The 18,062-nt window shown below is 38.9% G+C and overlaps 1 protein-coding gene across 4 annotated transcripts in view; it reads left to right on the top strand.

Moving 5' to 3' along the window:
- LOC5571687 (longitudinals lacking protein, isoforms A/B/D/L) overlaps positions 1-18,062 on the top strand; it is a 347,874-nt gene that overhangs the window by 271,856 nt on the left and 57,956 nt on the right. The window contains exon 7 of one of the 4 annotated variants that reach the window (XM_021844291.1): positions 14,270-14,629. The exons of 2 other annotated variants lie outside the window; for them this stretch is intronic. In XM_021844291.1, coding sequence (XP_021699983.1) covers positions 14,270-14,550 — 281 coding nt within the window. In that variant the 3' untranslated portion in view covers positions 14,551-14,629. Of the gene's footprint in view, positions 1-13,669; positions 13,825-14,269; positions 14,630-18,062 lie in introns of those variants that run through there. One more of the 4 variants, XM_021844289.1, reaches the window with a different exon arrangement.

The following is an 18,062-nucleotide window of genomic DNA, read 5'->3' on the forward strand; positions in this document are numbered from 1 at the left end:
TCAATAAGCGATATCGAGACGGCGCCTCCTGTTAACTCTGAAGTTCACGATAGGGATAGAATTCTGAAACATAGAGGCAAAGAAAGAGAAGATGTAAGGCGCCATGCAAAACCCTCAGATATTCAAAAAGGCGATCGCGTTTTGTTACAAAACCTTATATCAACCGGAAAGCTTACTACAACGTTCGGCAAGACCCAATACGAAGTCATGGAAAGAAAAGGAAACCGCGTTAAAATTCTTGATCCTGTTTCAGGGAGCGTCCTGGAAAGGAATATCGCCCATCTCAAGAAGATATACAATCCACAAGCAGTATCGAATGAAGAAACATCAACATCCGTAATGGGCGATACAATCAACAACCCGATGAACGATCAGGATCCACCACCATCATCCACCGTTGATGACACTAACGACAATCCGATGTACAATCAAGATCAAGCACCACCAAGTCGCCCTCCTCGTATAATGTGTCGACCATCCTGGCAGCGAGATTACTTTGTCAATCAACTTTGATCTGGAAGAAAGGGAGATGTGGTGAATCTGAAGAAACATAGTAGGCCCGACGTTCAGACCGTCAGTTTGAAAACTGAGATCTTTTAGTGAACACACGTTATCAGTCGATGTTACTTTGCAAACTAAATATCATTAAACCCTAAGATAGTTTTTCATTTAAATGTACAACTTTATAAATTAGTGAATAATATCACAGTGGGAATAGGGCGATATTCAAAACTGAAAAGGCAATAGATGGCTCTTTTTCAATGGTAGTTGTGGTGTTTTACTCGAATCTTTAAAACACAATGCAATTTAAATGTAGTTATTAATTTATTATCACTTATGTTGCACTAATACAAACTGATTGCATTCCACTGCTGGTAGAAAAACTAACTGACTCTCGTCCTCATTTTTCACCCTACGCCTGCTATGATTTTGTTAATTTGAATTTCTCGCAAACCACCACATCTCCTTTTTTTTCATAAGCGAGGATCTATGCATCATCAGTGGTATGTACGACGTAGTCCTGGTGCCATGATGGTCGATTTGCACAACGGCTTGGACGTGGTGGATCAGATCTGGAAACAGGTTGTTGATCCTCGACTGCACGATGTTCTTCTGTTTCAGGATAGATTTCTTCAGATGTGGAAATTTTCTTAACATGAGCCACATTCCTCTCAGTTATTCTTCCTGAAACTGGATCTGTTATTTTCACCCGATTCCCAGTTCTCTCCAAAACTTCATATTCCGTTTTGTCGTATGTAGCGGTTAATTTGCCAGCTGAAATAATATTGGATAATCGAGCAATTACTTTGCAACTGCCCAAATACGTTCAACTACCAAGATGACATATTCATATATGGGAAAAATGAAGAAGAGCATGATGCTGCTCTTGCGCGTGCTCTTGAAACATTGGAGGCTCATAATGTAGTTCTCAATACCAAGAAATGCAAATTCAAGGTTACTGAGACTGAATTCCTAGGTCATCATATTTCCCGAGGTGGGCTCAGCCCGACTGATGATAAAATAGCTGCTGTAATGAACTTTAGATCCCCCAGAACTGCCGAAGAAGTTCGAAGTTTTCTGGGTCTGGTAGGGTACATTGGCCGATTCATTCCTGATCTTGCAACAATGACGTTTGAGCTCCGACAATTGATATCTAGAGGTCGTACGTTTCATTGGACTCCTCAACACGAGATCGCGTTTAGTAAGCTGAAGGAAGCAGTATGTTCGTATCCTGTACTAGGATATTTCAATAATGAACGCCGGACCAGGATTGTTGCTGATGCGTCACCAGTAGGATTAGGGGCGATTTTATTACAATTCGAAGACGAAACTGACGACCGCCCGATAATCATATCGTATGCCAGCAAAAGCTTGTCCGCATCAGAACGTCGTTATTGCCAAACTGAAAAGGAAGCTTTGGCTATAATTTGGAGCGTTGAAAAATTCCGGCTATATCTTCTCGGTCGGGAATTCGAGTTAGAAACTGATCATCGACCTCTCACTACAATTTTCAAATCCTCTTCGCAACCTCCTGGCCGAATCGAAAGATGGGTCCTAAGGCTACAGCCCTTTAAATTTCGTGTAATTTACAAGCCAGGGAAGGAAAATATCGCTGATCCCTTATCACGTCTATCCATTCCAAGTGATGACGAAGACACTGACAGCTCGGATGATCATCTGTACATAAACGCGATTACAGAATCAGTAGCAATCGACGTATCTGAAATTAAGAATACGTTAGAAACAGACCCTGAGTTACTCTTGGTAAGAGATGCTTTATTAAGATCAGATTGGAATGACGAAGTAACTAGAACAGGGGCTAAAGCATACATTCCATTCCAAAAAGATCTTAGTTTGCTAGAAGGATGCGTCATCCGAGGATGTCGTCTAGTGATACCGAAGCAACTGCGTTCACGGATGTTGCAACTTGCACATGAGGGTCACCCAGGCGAAACGGTTATGGTAACCAGACTGCGAGATAGAGTGTGGTGGCCGGGAATCGATGGAGATGCACGAAAAACTGTAAAGAACTGTGAAGGATGTCGCTTGGTTAGTAAGCCTTCAGCTCCGGAACCAATGCAGCGTCGAAAGATGCCAAATGAACCATGGGTAGATGTCGCAATGGATTTCCTAGGTCCGTTACCATCCAATGAGTATCTGCTGGTAGTCGTGGACTATTACAGTCGATATAAGGAGATTTGTGTAATGAACAAAATCCCATCCTCGTCGCCAATATGTGGTGTTTTACTCGAATCTTTAAAACACAATGCAATTTAAATGTAGTTATTAATTTATTATCACTTATGTTGCACTAATACAAACTGATTGCATTCCACTGCTGGTAGAAAAACTAACTGACTCTCGTCCTCATTTTTCACCCTACGCCTGCTATGATTTTGTTAATTTGAATTTCTCGCAAACCACCACAGTAGTAAAAACGAAATCCTGAAGCAAAGAAAGCACCTCGAAAGATGAACTAAACACAAAAAGTTATGTTTTCACTTTACACATGATTTCTAATCACTACTTTTTTGATTCAGTTTCCTAATTGCGAGCAATTTACGATTTTCATTATTTTCCATACGTTTTGACAGCTCTCCGACTACCATTCTTCCATGCGCTTGTGTTGAAAGTTTGAGAAATTTGAGAATCCAGCGTAGCGCGATCAGTGAGAGGAATACAAACATCAGTGTCGCCGCTCGGCGGCCGGTAAGAGAAACTGAATGTTCGAAAGGTTGTTGTCTGCAATTTTTGCCGCTGGCGCCAACTGTTAGTGGTTATGAACGAAATAAACAGTCGTTACCCTATTCTACTATTTTACTATTTTACTATTTTACTACCATTGAAAAAGAGCCATCTATTGCCTTTTCAGTTTTGAATATCGCCCTATTAGTCCATTTAGAGCAGAAAAGAAAAATAAAGTCGAGGATACGCCTCCAATCGCGAAACGCAACATACTGTTAGCCAAATAGAAATAATAAACCATACACGGAGAAAATGAAGTACTCAAAAGTGAGTTCATTCCACTCAATTCTGGGGGTTCGTGCGTTAACCTAGTTTTGAGTTGATGGGGTAGAAGTTGTTTTCATTTGCAGCCATGCGAAAAAATACCTACTGGCTAAGTTCTTATCACCCAACCGGCAGATCAAATAACTCAACTACCAGTACTATGCCACTTACTCAAATTTGAGGTAACGCACAAAGGTTCGGTTTTTGGGTTGTTTTGCTCTTCGCTCTCTGACAACAATAGAAGGAGCGAATGAAATAGGGAGACAAAAATAACTCAAAAGTAAGTTAAAAAATACTCAAATATGGGTTTCTCGTTTTCTCCGTGTAGAAGAATAATGTCGCTGGTGTACCCCCCCCCTCAGAAACATGTTGGGTACATAAGTGTCAAACTGCATACATTTTCGCGTTGACATTTATAGCCCCGCCTATCTCCGCCAGCAAATCGCTCCCAAGACGACAATAGGGCGATATTCAAAACTGAAAAGGCAATAGGGTAATGACTGTTTATTTTGTTCTCAAACGCTAACAGTTGGCGCCAGCGGCAAAAATTACAGACAACAACCTTTCGAACATTCAGTTTCTCTTACCGGCCGCCGAGCGGCGACACTGATGTTTGTATTCCTCTCACTGATCGCGCTACGCTGGATTCTCAAATTTCTCAAACTTTCAACACAAGCGCATGGAAGAATGGTAGTCGCAGAACTGTCAAAACGTATTGAAAATAATAAAAATCTTAAATTGCTTGCAGTTAGGAAACTGGATCAAAAAAGTAGTGATTAGAAATCAAGTGTAAAGTGAATACATAACTATTTGTGTTTAGTTCATCTTCCGTGGTGCTTTCTTTGCTTCAGGATTTCGTTTTTACTACCACTGAAAAAGAGCCATCTATTGCCTTTTCAGTTTTGAATATCGCCCTATTCGTCATCAAACGTCAACATCCCACCGCAAAATCGCTAGTGTTTGGAGGGGATTTTAACCTCCAAATTTCCAAATAACCTCCAAATCATCACCTCCAAGTTAGTTCTAATAACCTTCGTTATATGAAATATGGTGGCGCGTCGATCGCCGCAAGTTTATCGTTGAACAGTCAATAGATGGCTCGTTTTCAATGGTAGTAAAAACGAAATCCTGAAGCAAAGAAAGCACCACGGAAGATGAACTAAACACAAAAGGGGTGGGTCCATAGAAGTGTGACAGTGAATGTACTGAGTATTGAAAAAAGCGTGACAGAGGGGGGAGGGGGGTCTAGAAATCGTGAAAAAAGATGGACGTCATATTTGAATCGTCCCTTAAGGAATTTGAGTTTCGTAAATGAAACCATATTTTGCTAACAACAAAGCATAATCTTTTTGATCAATAACTTTGATGCTTTCATTCAATTTCATAAGTTATGTTCAACCTTAATCAGATAATACATCAATAGTATTGAACTTGGAACTCCTGCAAACGCAAACCGTTTTATTTTAACTGCTTAATCGTTCATAGTTATCGATCCTATTAGGAAACTATCAAAAATTGTCTTGAAATGATTTTTATACTTAAATGCAACAGGATCATAACCTATATATTTGCAGTTTACGAATTATATAAGCTATGCAGAGCAACTTCATAAATAATCTATAATATAAGGGTAGCTTTCAACAAGCTTTTAGTTTTAATAGGGGCAATGGCCAATGTGCCCTGTAAATAAAACAAAGTATTTGCATGCAACACCCACTGGCATGGTAGAACAAAATACTAAAGAAGAATAGTTTTCCAGTATGGAGCGGAAATCTAACGCTCTCTCTATAACGCAATGCGTATAGTGCCCGACGAGGCAGCGAAGTTTCTCAAAAAGAGCTCAGAAATACAGAGAGTTGCGCGAAAAGGCTTCTTTAAATGATTGTTCTCCTTCGCCTTTGAAAATAGCCCCTACCTGGTCTGCTGGTTTGCTCGATAGGTAGACGGTTTGACAGTTCGATAGGTTTCACTCTTCGTGCAAATCCTCATTTATAGACTCTGAGAAATGATAAAATATTATTACAGGTCGGACTCGATTATCCGGAGTATCGATTTTTTTTCACTCCAGATAATCGAATCCTCCGGATAATCGAATCACTAAGAAAAAAAATTGAAATCTACGATAAAATAACTTAAATATTATCTTTTTTCGTTGTTTTATTTAAATGATGCGAAGGCGTAGCCAGAAATTATTTCTAGACCCCTACTTTACCAGAAAAAAAATGTTTTGGTCAGCATACACAAAAAAACTTGTTCAAACCCCCCTTAAAGCCATCTATACTTTGGTAGCGCAACTAATCAGTGGATGATAGATTTGATTTTTCACGCATTCATCACATGCCTCTGTGGAGGAAAATGTTTTATTTTCTTGATAAAAGACGGTCAACAGTGAAACGGTTAAGTAGAAAAGGTAGAAATATCCATGCTCTATGTTCTACATTCGTTTGTTTTTTATATTATTCCACTACTTTCATAAAAATTGAGTGCATCGAGAAAGTCCGAGAAGTCGTCAGTTTTTTTTTTTCCTCTCCGGTGACGCGTTCTTTTCTGAGTGCTTTTATATGGCCGAGCACACGAGTGAAGATGAAAGTGGATTGTGGCTGCTCAATCAAGGATGAAGGATCAATCGGTGAGCTCGTTTCATGCTTTTTTTTCAAGTCTATAAAATATGTGTGACCGCACATTTAATCGTTACATAAATATGATTTTTCTACAAACTATGAATGGTTCGTCACTGTAAGTGTCGGCATAAACTCTAATTCATAACTTTATTGTTTTATATTTTTTATATAAAATCACTCACTCCTTTATTTTTATACATAAAAAAATGCTTTGAATGGTTTGGTCTGTGCTAGAAGTGTAGACTTGCAAAACGTTCATTTTATTCAAAAAACTTTGAATGGTTCGCCCCTGTAAGTGTCGGCATAAGAATATTATGTGATGGTCTAGCCAATCGATATTTTTTTTTTTTTCAAATTGGGTAAAATATCCTGTAGGAATGTTGCTTTTAGCTATTTGTTCAACAAACTTTGAATGGTTCGTCACTTCAAGTAACGGCATTATTTTCTCATACTTGAAAATTTTTCATGTCAATCGAAAATTTTATATTTCTAAGTATGTTTATATCTCACAAATAATCGTTTATCATGGTCTAATCGCTTATCAAAGTGAATCCTGTGACCCAACGATCCTCCCCATTAACAAACATCCCTCCCAGTAACCTTTGCGGAGATGCAGAGGCAAACACGGTCTCCAAATAGCAAAGGTTACACACTAACATTCCTTCCCCCAATCCCACCTGACTGCAAGGACGTGGCCGGCGCCGTTATTGACCCTGTATAAATAGAGGCACTGAATTATGCACACTGAAGAAGATTATGGCCAATCCCAGCCGAACTTCTAGTTGATTCTTTGTGCATTTTCACTGACTTCGGTCAATCACGGAATAGCAACCATTGATATGTGTAGTCAGTCTAAGCTAAGCTAAGCTAAGCTATTCCACTACTTTCATAAAAATTGAGATCCGGCTGGTAGGAGCACTAGTTTGAGGTTGGAAAACCAAAATATGTGAGGTTAGTTTCAATGGAATTTCCGCCTGAGTGATTTTTGCACTTGAATTAAGTATTGATCATCTTATGTTTTTTTAGAGTCCGGCGGCGGTCGTACGCCCGCAGCCGTTACAGCGAACTGACAGCCGCAGGGCAAAATGAATGGAAAAACTTTCCCGCCCAAATTGAAAGCACGTGGTTTTCGCAGAATGACAGAAGTGTATCTATGTATTAGTGATAAATATCAGGAGCAACTGAACACGATGAGTGTGCTTGCTGTCTAGTGCATGTACTGTGTTTGGCAGTTCGAGGTTCTGTATGATCAGTGACCGCTGCGCTTATATTTGGAGACATGGGCAGATAATCGCCATAATTGGATTTATCTTGAGACAGACAATACGTTTTGAAACATTCTCCGCTGCCTCTAAATATACCATTGGGTAGAGAAATGAATTCTCTACCATTGGATTTTATTCAATAGGGCGATATTCAAAACTGAAAAGGCAATAGATGGCTCTTTTTCAGTGGTAGTAAAAACGAAATCCTGAAGCAAAGAAAGCACCACGGAAGATGAACTAAACACAAATAGTTATGTATTCACTTTACACTTGATTTCTAATCACTACTTTTTTGATCCAGTTTCCTAACTGCAAGCAATTTAAGGCCGCACGGGACGTCATCATAATCACCCTATCCATTTCAAGAAGCAAATCCCAAGAACCACTCCATATATCGATGCGAAAATGTATCACTATGATTCTATATATGTAGTGCACAACCCGATAAATTTTCAGCTTCATCGGTTCACTAAAACTCGAGATTTGCTTCCACAAAGTTTTGATGATTATTGTTAGACTGAGACGAAAGATAGGTAAAATAACACGGTCTCCCGTGTCCCCTTAATACGTTTTGACAGTTCTGCGACTACCATTCTTCCATGCACTTGTGTTGAAAGTTTGAGAAATTTGAGAATCCAGCGTAGCGCGATCAGTGAGAGGAATACAAACATCAGTGTCGCCGCTCGGCGGCCGGTAAGAGAAACTGAATGTTCGAAAGGTTGTTGTCTGTAATTTTTGCCGCTGGCGCCAACTGTTAGCGTTTGAGAAAAAAATAAACAGTCATTACCCTATTCCCTACATTATTTTACTTATGAGGTAAAAATAAATATTTTGTTCCGAATGTTTTTGGAACCATAAATGGTTTTGACATTGCTCTCGTGAACCATCATCATGACGACAGCAGCACTCTCCAGCGGACGAATTGTCGTCTTGGGAGCGAATAAGTCCATGGCAAGGGACGACTTTAAAACTATCAGTACACACTTTGCCAAATGTGCAAATATTTGCCAAATTTTGACAAATTTATTTGTCATATGTGTACTGACCAAATATATTTGCACAAACATTGATGTGCAAATATTTGTCTAACTTTGTAATAGCCAATACTTGAAGATATGAGGAAATATATATTGCAAAAGTATGCCAAAACAAGTTTTATTTGGTCAACTTTGCAACTCCGTTCAGTTCTCGAGTGGCAAACATGGACAAATAGATCGTTGCACGCCTGACCTAACCTCGAAACTCCATATCAAAAAAAAATGTCAACAATTCCAGCAGTGAATGTCAACTCCATATAAAAAAATCTAAACAATTCCAGCAGTGAGTGTCAAAGAGCAGGACAGTCAATAGGGTAACGACTGTTTATTTCGTTCATAACCACTAACAGTTGGCGCCAGCGGCAAAAATTGCAGACAACAACCTTTCGAACATTCAGTTTCTCTTACCGGCCGCCGAGCGGCGACACTGATGTTTGTATTCCTCTCACTGATCGCGCTACGCTGGATTCTCAAATTTCTCAAACTTTCAACACAAGCGCATGGAAGAATGGTAGTCGGAGAGCTGTCAAAACGTATGGAAAATAATGAAAATCGTAAATTGCTCGCAATTAGGAAACTGAATCAAAAAAGTAGTGATTAGAAATCATGTGTAAAGTGAAAACATAACTTTTTGTGTTTAGTTCATCTTCCGAGGTGCTTTCTTTGCTTCAGGATTTCGTTTTTACTACCATTGAAAAAGAGCCATCTATTGCCTTTTCAGTTTTGACTATCGCCCTATTGAGCGTGATGAAAGAGGGACAGAGAAGGAGAATTTTTCGTGACGTCACCATGCACTCTTCTATAAGAGTTTGTCAAATGTTTGTCCACCGTCTACTGACCTTTGGCAAACAATAGGCAAACGGCAAACGTTAGGCAAACGTCTGAAACGTCGAATAGGGTAATGACTGTTTATTTTGTTCTCAAACGCTAACAGTTGGCGCCAGCGGCAAAAATTACAGACAACAACCTTTCGAACATTCAGTTTCTCTTACCGGCCGCCGAGCGGCGACACTGATGTTTGTATTCCTCTCACTGATCGCGCTACGCTGGATTCTCAAATTTCTCAAACTTTCAACACAAGTGCATGGAAGAATGGTAGTCGCAGAACTGTCAAAACGTATTGAAAATAATAAAAATCTTAAATTGCTTGCAGTTAGGAAACTGGATCAAAAAAGTAGTGATTAGAAATCAAGTGTAAAGTGAATACATAACTATTTGTGTTTAGTTCATCTTCCGTGGTGCTTTCTTTGCTTCAGGATTTCGTTTTTACTACCACTGAAAAAGAGCCATCTATTGCCTTTTCAGTTTTGAATATCGCCCTATTGCCAAATATTTGCACACTTGACAAAGTGTGTACTGATAGCTTAAGCGTACACGGAGAAATATTTTTACCTAATTTTTTAGTTTACTTTACCCAAAATTAAGTATATCGATTATAGTTTCAACCCAAAATCTCTCGGTTTTCTCTTTCTCCCACACGAATGTTGTCAAAAATAGAGAGATCTGCATCTACCCAATGGGGGTACTTTGGCCCAATATGCCAAATTTGGGTAAATGCAACTTTTCTTATGTTTGGGTCGAAAGAACTCAATTTTGCGTTAAATCAACCCAAAATTGAGTATATTTTTCTAATGGAATTAAAGCCAAACTACCTAGTGGGGACCTTGGAAATTTAGCCAAAATTGAGTTATTGGGCTCAACTACGGAATTGGATTGAAACAACCCAAAATTGAGTTGAATTCCGTCTCCGTGTAGTCAACATATCCATGTGTGTACCCATTTTCGGGTAAATTGAATCGAGAGTGCGAAGTTTTGTTTAATGTTTATTGTGCTCTGCAATATAAATCCACGTAATGCGATTATCTGAAATTGTCGATATATTTATGATCCTTAATCTCACAAGCGTCGCAATAAAATAACTGATTGCTTGATTGGATGCTTGCAGGATGCCTTTAAATGTTTGCTCTCCTTCCAAAACCATCGAAATATTGAATGTATTTCAACTTTTTGAACTTCAACTTTCAAAAATTGATAATCAAACCATAACAAACAATTAAATAAAGCTATTTTCTGGGCGATATTCCACTTATCGCGCGGGACATCTTGGCTACGAATAGATCGTTGCACGCCTGACCTAACCTCGAAACTCCATATAAAAAAAAGTGAATGTCAACTCTAAAGAAACTATAAGCAAAGAAGCGAAATGTTCCAATAGGGCGATATTCAAAACTGAAAAGGCAATAGATGGCTCTTTTTCAGTGGTAGTAAAAACGAAATCCTGCCTTTTCAGTTTTGACTATCGCCCTATTGAGCGTGATGAAAGAGGGACAGAGAAGGAGAATTTTTCGTGACGTCACCATGCACTCTTCTATAAGAGTTTGTCAAATGTTTGTCCACCGTCTACTGACCTTTGGCAAACAATAGGCAAACGGCAAACGTTAGGCAAACGTCTGAAACGTCGAATAGGGTAATGACTGTTTATTTTGTTCTCAAACGCTAACAGTTGGCGCCAGCGGCAAAAATTACAGACAACAACCTTTCGAACATTCAGTTTCTCTTACCGGCCGCCGAGCGGCGACACTGATGTTTGTATTCCTCTCACTGATCGCGCTACGCTGGATTCTCAAATTTCTCAAACTTTCAACACAAGTGCATGGAAGAATGGTAGTCGCAGAACTGTCAAAACGTATTGAAAATAATAAAAATCTTAAATTGCTTGCAGTTAGGAAACTGGATCAAAAAAGTAGTGATTAGAAATCAAGTGTAAATTCCAATCGAGCAGAAGACTTGTCAAACACTTTTTCACACAAGCTGAAAACGGCTCACACAAAAATGTTACCGTCCACGAAAATTTTGCTTCTTCTGAAGTAGCATATTTTCTGAATAGGTACATGAGTGTCGATTGCAATTTTCATGCTTTGCATAAAGAATGCTCTACTCATTACATTGGTTTTACACACATTCAGTCATTTTTTCATTCATTACCCAAACCTGTGAAAATTCAACACATAAAACCTGTGACTCCCTTTTAGCGTGGGATTTAACATTGACAGTGCTGCGTCATAGATTTGGCATAGTTGCTAGCTGATTTATTTTGAATATGATCAGATTTCGTCTCTTTATAATTTAGTCTCTTTAGTCAACTCCATATAAAAAAAAATCTAAACAATAGGGTAATGACTGTTTATTTTGTTCTCAAACGCTAACAGTTGGCGCCAGCGGCAAAAATTACAGACAACAACCTTTCGAACATTCAGTTTCTCTTACCGGCCGCCGAGCGGTGACACTGATGTTTGTATTCCTCTCACTGATCGCGCTACGCTGGATTCTCAAATTTCTCAAACTGTTCAACACAAGCACATGGAAGAATGGTATTTAGTCGCAGAACTGTCAAAACGTATTGAAAATAATAAAAATCTTAAATTGCTTGCAGTTAGGAAACTGGATCAAAAAAGTAGTGATTAGAAATCAAGTGTAAAGTGAATACATAACTATTTGTGTTTAGTTCATCTTCCGTGGTGCTTTCTTTGCTTCAGGATTTCGTTTTTACTACCTTTGAAAAAGAGCCATCTATTGCCTTTTCAGTTTTGAATATCGCCCTATTCCAACAGTGAGTGTCAAAGAGCAGGACAGTCAATAGGGTACCGACTGTTTATTTCGTTCTTAAACGCTAACAGTTGGCGCCAGCGGCAAAAAGTACAGGCAACAACCTTTCGAACATTCAGTTTCTTGTGCTGGCCGCCGAGCGACGACACTGTTGTTTGTATTCCGCTCACTGATCGCGCTACGCTGGATTCTCAAACTTTCAACACAAGCGCATGGAAGAATGGTAGTCGGAGAGCTGTCAAAACGTATGGAAAATAATGAAAATCGTAAAATACTTGCAATTAGGAAACTGGATCGAAAAAGTAGTGATTAGAAATCAAGTGTAAAGTGAACACATAACTTTATGTGTTTAGTTCATCTTCCGTGGTGTTTTCTTTGCTTCAGGATTTCGTTTTTACTACCATTGAAAAAGAGCCATCTATTGCCTTTTCAGTTTTGAATATCGCCCTATTGAGCGTGATGAAAGAGGGACAGAGAAGGAGATTTTTTCGTGACGTCACCATGCACTCTTCTATTGTGTATTGATATATGGTTGTCTAGGACTTGCTAATAAAGGATCACTAATACATACCGTAAAACGGGGTAACTTTGATAGTTTTTTCGAAGAAAACACGAATATGTATACATGCTGTTTCAAAGAATTATAGTTTATATTATAAAAACAAGTACTGGCATCCTAACTATCGATTACAGATCGATTGCCAAAAGATTGATTTTGAATGGGTATATCATTTTTCATATAATCGAAAGTCGGCTTTTTGTTTTGGGGTACTTTGATAATGGAGTATAAATCGGACAAAATTGATTGAATTACGGAACATTTATAGGGCATTGCATACTTCTAGGCGTTTAACGTTCTATAGAAATTTCTTACTTAGATTACAAAAATGGTCCTAGTTCGTAAAAATGCTGTTCGCTTAGAGATTTGAGACCATATTCCAGTTCTATGGTAACTAGGCTGTCAAAGATAATTGACCAACTATTCAGAACTACATAAAATAGTGATCGTAGAACAGATTGTTTGTAAGCGTTTCGAAACTGCTAAACTCGTATCAATTTTTGATATTCGTATATAAAGCCTAAAATGTTCTCGGTTCAAATGAAAACAGCTCTAACATGAAGTGTCATACTATATCCTTTAGTTTTGCATTCGTTTTGCATAACCGATTAACAGAAAGTATGGTATGGGTAACGCACTACACTCAGGCAAATGGACTATCGATAAACATAGGAACCCCTTATGAAAATTCGCCACAAGGAATCGGGTTGAAATTCATAAATTTACCTTATGAAACCGAAATTTGTAAACAAAAATAGTTTTCGCGGTAACCTGGAATCGAACCAAGGACCTTGCGATCGATAGGCTCGTGCGTACACCTCGCGCCTATTGACGTCTTGGTGTGGAGTGATGCTGAAACGATACATAAAGCGTTCGTACTGCGATAATCGTTCCGTCTTTCATAAGGCAAAATGTATGAATTTCGATAGTCCAGTTCGCTGCGTGTATCTAAGTTACCCGCATTATCAAAGATACCTCGTTTTACGGTACCTATTACCGTATTTAACAGTATTAACGAATATTCCATTTTCTGATAAATTGTTTTTCTTATCTTGTTCTATATATTTACAGATATAAAATCAAATACTCTTTGATACGACATCTACGCAACGAATGTATTGATGTTCGGCGTTTTCCGTGTGGTTTTTGTAAGAAAAAATTTTCTTATTCTTTCATATTAAACAGACACATGCGAAAAGTTCACAAGACCCGAAGATAAAATGATGTAGCATGTAATTACAATTAAATGTATTTGCAACATTCCGAAATAAAGTAATGTATGATACTATTACTAAAGATGAAAATGAAAGACTTCGTTTCGTAGTTATTAAAAAAAAGTGGAGTACATGTTTCGATTGCAGTAGTTATAATGGTGAAGGAGCAACATTCAATTGACTTTCTGATGTTGCGTTTGTAAGTAGCGTAAAAGAATTGGGTTGTTGTTTCAAATTTTCATATACTGTTAGTATTCTTCTATTCTTTGTAGTTAAAAAGCCTGTTGTATCGTACTTTTTATATATTTATACTTCCTGCTCTATTTAAAGGTATTTTTTAAAATACATAGTTAATATTTTTGAATATTCAACTTTTTTTTCTACTCACTAAGCTTCCACCAAACGACAGATAATTAATACCATTAATTCTTTTTACGTATGTTTGCAACATTTTTAGATTATATCGAAATTATGGAACCCAAAATGGTAGTAATGGATGACGGATTAACGCGATACGTATGCCCACAGTGTGGAGTAAAATATAAAAAACTAAGTGCACTTCGAGGGCATATGAAAGAATGTGGAAAGGGCGCTCAGTGTCCACTATGCCCAAAAATTGTAACACAACGTCGAAATTTACCTAAGCATATGGAACGGCACCGACGTGATGGATTAATGGAGTTTCATAATTTTATCGATACATTTCCAGCTATTAATTTAACTAACTCTACATTCTAAAATGTGCATTTGTAATAAGAATAAAATAAGATATGTACCTTCAGGAGTAACAAAATAAGAATATATATATATATCTGCACAAAACTTAACGCGATAGATAGCGTGACACACTTGCATTTTCCTAACCCTTTATCGAGATTGCCATCAATAGGGCGATATTCAAAACTGAAAAGGCAATAGATGGCTCTTTTTCAGTGGTAGTAAAAACGAAATCCTGAAGCAAAGAAAGCACCACGGAAGATGAACTAAACACAAATAGTTATGTATTCACTTTACACTTGATTTCTAATCACTACTTTTTTGATCCAGTTTCCTAACTGCAAGCAATTTAAGATTTTTATTATTTTCAATACGTTTTGACAGTTCTGCGACTACCATTCTTCCATGCGCTTGTGTTGAAAGTTTGAGAAATTTGAGAATCCAGCGTAGCGCGATCAGTGAGAGGAATACAAACATCAGTGTCGCCGCTCGGCGGCCGGTAAGAGAAACTGAATGTTCGAAAGGTTGTTGTCTGTAATTTTTGCCGCTGGCGCCAACTGTTAGCGTTTGAGAACAAAATAAACAGTCATTACCCTATTTACAGCCCGTTTTCTGACGAGATAAGTAAACGCTATGTTTGTTACTGTGCATTGCGCGATTATTTATCGCGACGGCGATCTTGAAAACTTCTTAAAATGCGTGTAGATCGCCGTAGGTACTTCAAATCGTTTTGGTGTCTTCTGCGCGATTATTCCTGATTGTCCAAAGCATGATCGCGCAGAAGACACCAACATGATTTGAAGTACCTGCGGCGATCTACAAGCGTTTTTTAAGATAGTCGGCGCGAGAATTTTTCGTGCCACGCATAATACCTGATGTTGAGAAAAAATGTCTGCTGATAGTCAGCTAACAAACGTTGTTAGCAATTCGCACAAATCCGTAGGTGATACACAGAGAATTTGTTTATGTTGAAAACAGCAACCTTAACCAGCTTTCCGGCAGAACACAACAACAGGGACATCCGCGTTTCGAGAAGAGTTACAGATTCAAACTCAAACGGTTTCGAATGAAACTATAGTTAAAACTTATTTATTCTCCGGTTATTCAAAATCACATCAATCTTGCTCACTCAATTGCGCCATACCATGACAGCAACTTACCAAAGGGGCCGTACAAGTTAATCAACATAACAATTTGTGAGGGGTCGGACACTATTCGTTCATCACTCCTCCTTAGTGTCGACACCTTCACTTCTTCTCAATCAGAACATGTTGCAAATTTTAACGATGCTCCTCCTCAATACGACATGCTCCTCCTGCCATAGAAGAGCTCCTACTTGGTTTCTTTGAGGTAGAACAGTAGGAACACCTCGCTTTTCTCCGATCAGAATTACTTGACAGGCTTTGTATATTTTGCATAGCTTGAATCCAAACGAAATCGTGTATCCCTCTTGTAGTATGCGGCTCACAGAAATCACATTGGCTGCCAAACCTGGTACGTAACATACATCCTTCAGCTTCACGTGGACTTTCTTGCCATTTTCGTCACATCCAGAAAATTCACTCGTCCCACTGGCAATCGCGGAGACTTTCTTCCCATCAGCTAAAACGACTTCTTGTTTGCAGGATCTCACATTCTCTAAACGTTCCATTTCTCCCGTCATGTGTTTAATGCTTCCACTGTCGATCAACCACCCTTTCGACCTACTGGTAGCTGCAATGAAGCACACGTTACGGCTAAAAACTCTTCCTGAACCGCGGCTGGAATTTGATGTTCCTTCGTTTTCTCTCACTAATCTATCTTCTTTAGCTTGCCTGGCCTCTGCCAATTTCGGACAATCTCTAAGGAAATGCCCTTCTCCGTGGCAATAATAACACTCTCGCTTTACATACCTTTCTGTTTGCCGCTTCGTTACTCTGAGCGCCGTGTCATGACCGGCATTGAAATCAGTCTCCATCTCACACCGTCGTCGCCATTCGCCCAATAGCTTGCCTTTTACATATTCCAGCTTCAGTTCTTCTTCGGATCGACCCTCCAACGCAGTAATCAATGGGTTGTATGACTCTGGCAAACTTGACAATAGTATTGCCACAATCCAGTGATCTCCCAACTTCTCTCCCAAGCCAAGCAACCGATGTACCATTCAGACACTTCTACCAAGTGCTTTGACATGTCACCTCCCTCGGATAATCGCAAGGAACGCAACTTTCGCAGAACATGGATCTTGTTGCAAAGAGATCCACGCTCGTAATACCCTTTCAGCCTTGACCACATATTATTGGCCGTCTCTGCTCCAATGACATGAGATAATTGGCCATCATCAAGTACCAGTCCAATCACCGTCCGAGCAGAAGCATCCTTCATGATCCAAACAGCATCCGCCCCTTCCGGTTTGGGATCACTCACCACTGCCCACAATCCGTCCTTCACCAATAAAAGTTCCATTCGGAATTTCCAGCTGGCCCAGTTGAAATTATTCAACCGTTCCATCACCACTTTTGTTTCGCTCATTCTCACCAACTTCACGTCTATTTTTCCGAAATTAATTTAAATATCCTAAGACCACGTCACGTAAATAGCACGGCACCGCTCAAACGTCAACGAGTGAACGCGTGCATTGGTCCATTAGTGAAAGTCTTTCACTAAGTGGGCTACAGGTTTAGTGCAACGAACGAAAGTTGACTGTACAAACTTACTTTATCGATTCTACGTGTTTCGCAGACGAAATTCTACACATTTCGCTCTAAACCAACTTGATTTTTTACTTTTAGAACGTTTAATTTCAGGATTTACAAAACTACGAAAGTAAGATTTTCAACTTTCGCAACCTGACCGCAACTTTCGCCGCTCCGCTATATGGAGAGACAAGGTGATTTAACCACGAATCAAAACAAAACACTACTTGAGTCGATTTTACATTGGTACAAAAACGTCGCAAGTAACTGAATAAATCGGTTTATTTATCATTTTGTAATATTTTTTTGTGGGAATAGGGCGATATTCAAAACTGAAAAGGCAATAGATGGCTCTTTTTCAATGGTAGTAAAAACGAAATCCTGAAGCAAAGAAAGCACCTCGAAAGATGAACTAAACACAAAAAGTTATGTTTTCACTTTACACATGATTTCTAATCACTACTTTTTTGATTCAGTTTCCTAATTGCGAGCAATTTACGATTTTCATTATTTTCCATACGTTTTGACAGCTCTCCGACTACCATTCTTCCATGCGCTTGTGTTGAAAGTTTGAGAAATTTGAGAATCCAGCGTAGCGCGATCAGTGAGAGGAATACAAACATCAGTGTCGCCGCTCGGCGGCCGGTAAGAGAAACTGAATGTTCGAAAGGTTGTTGTCTGCAATTTTTGCCGCTGGCGCCAACTGTTAGTGGTTATGAACGAAATAAACAGTCGTTACCCTATTGATTACATTTAGTAAGTATGAGAAAACATTGTAATTAAGTTCTTTGAGAATACATAGTTAGCGATGTGATGAAATGTACTTGAACATAAAGGAAGAACCAGAACAATGAAAAA

The sequence above is a fragment of the Aedes aegypti genome, chromosome 2 (genome assembly GCF_002204515.2).
Source record: "Aedes aegypti strain LVP_AGWG chromosome 2, AaegL5.0 Primary Assembly, whole genome shotgun sequence".
NCBI lineage: Eukaryota > Metazoa > Arthropoda > Insecta > Diptera > Culicidae > Aedes > Aedes aegypti.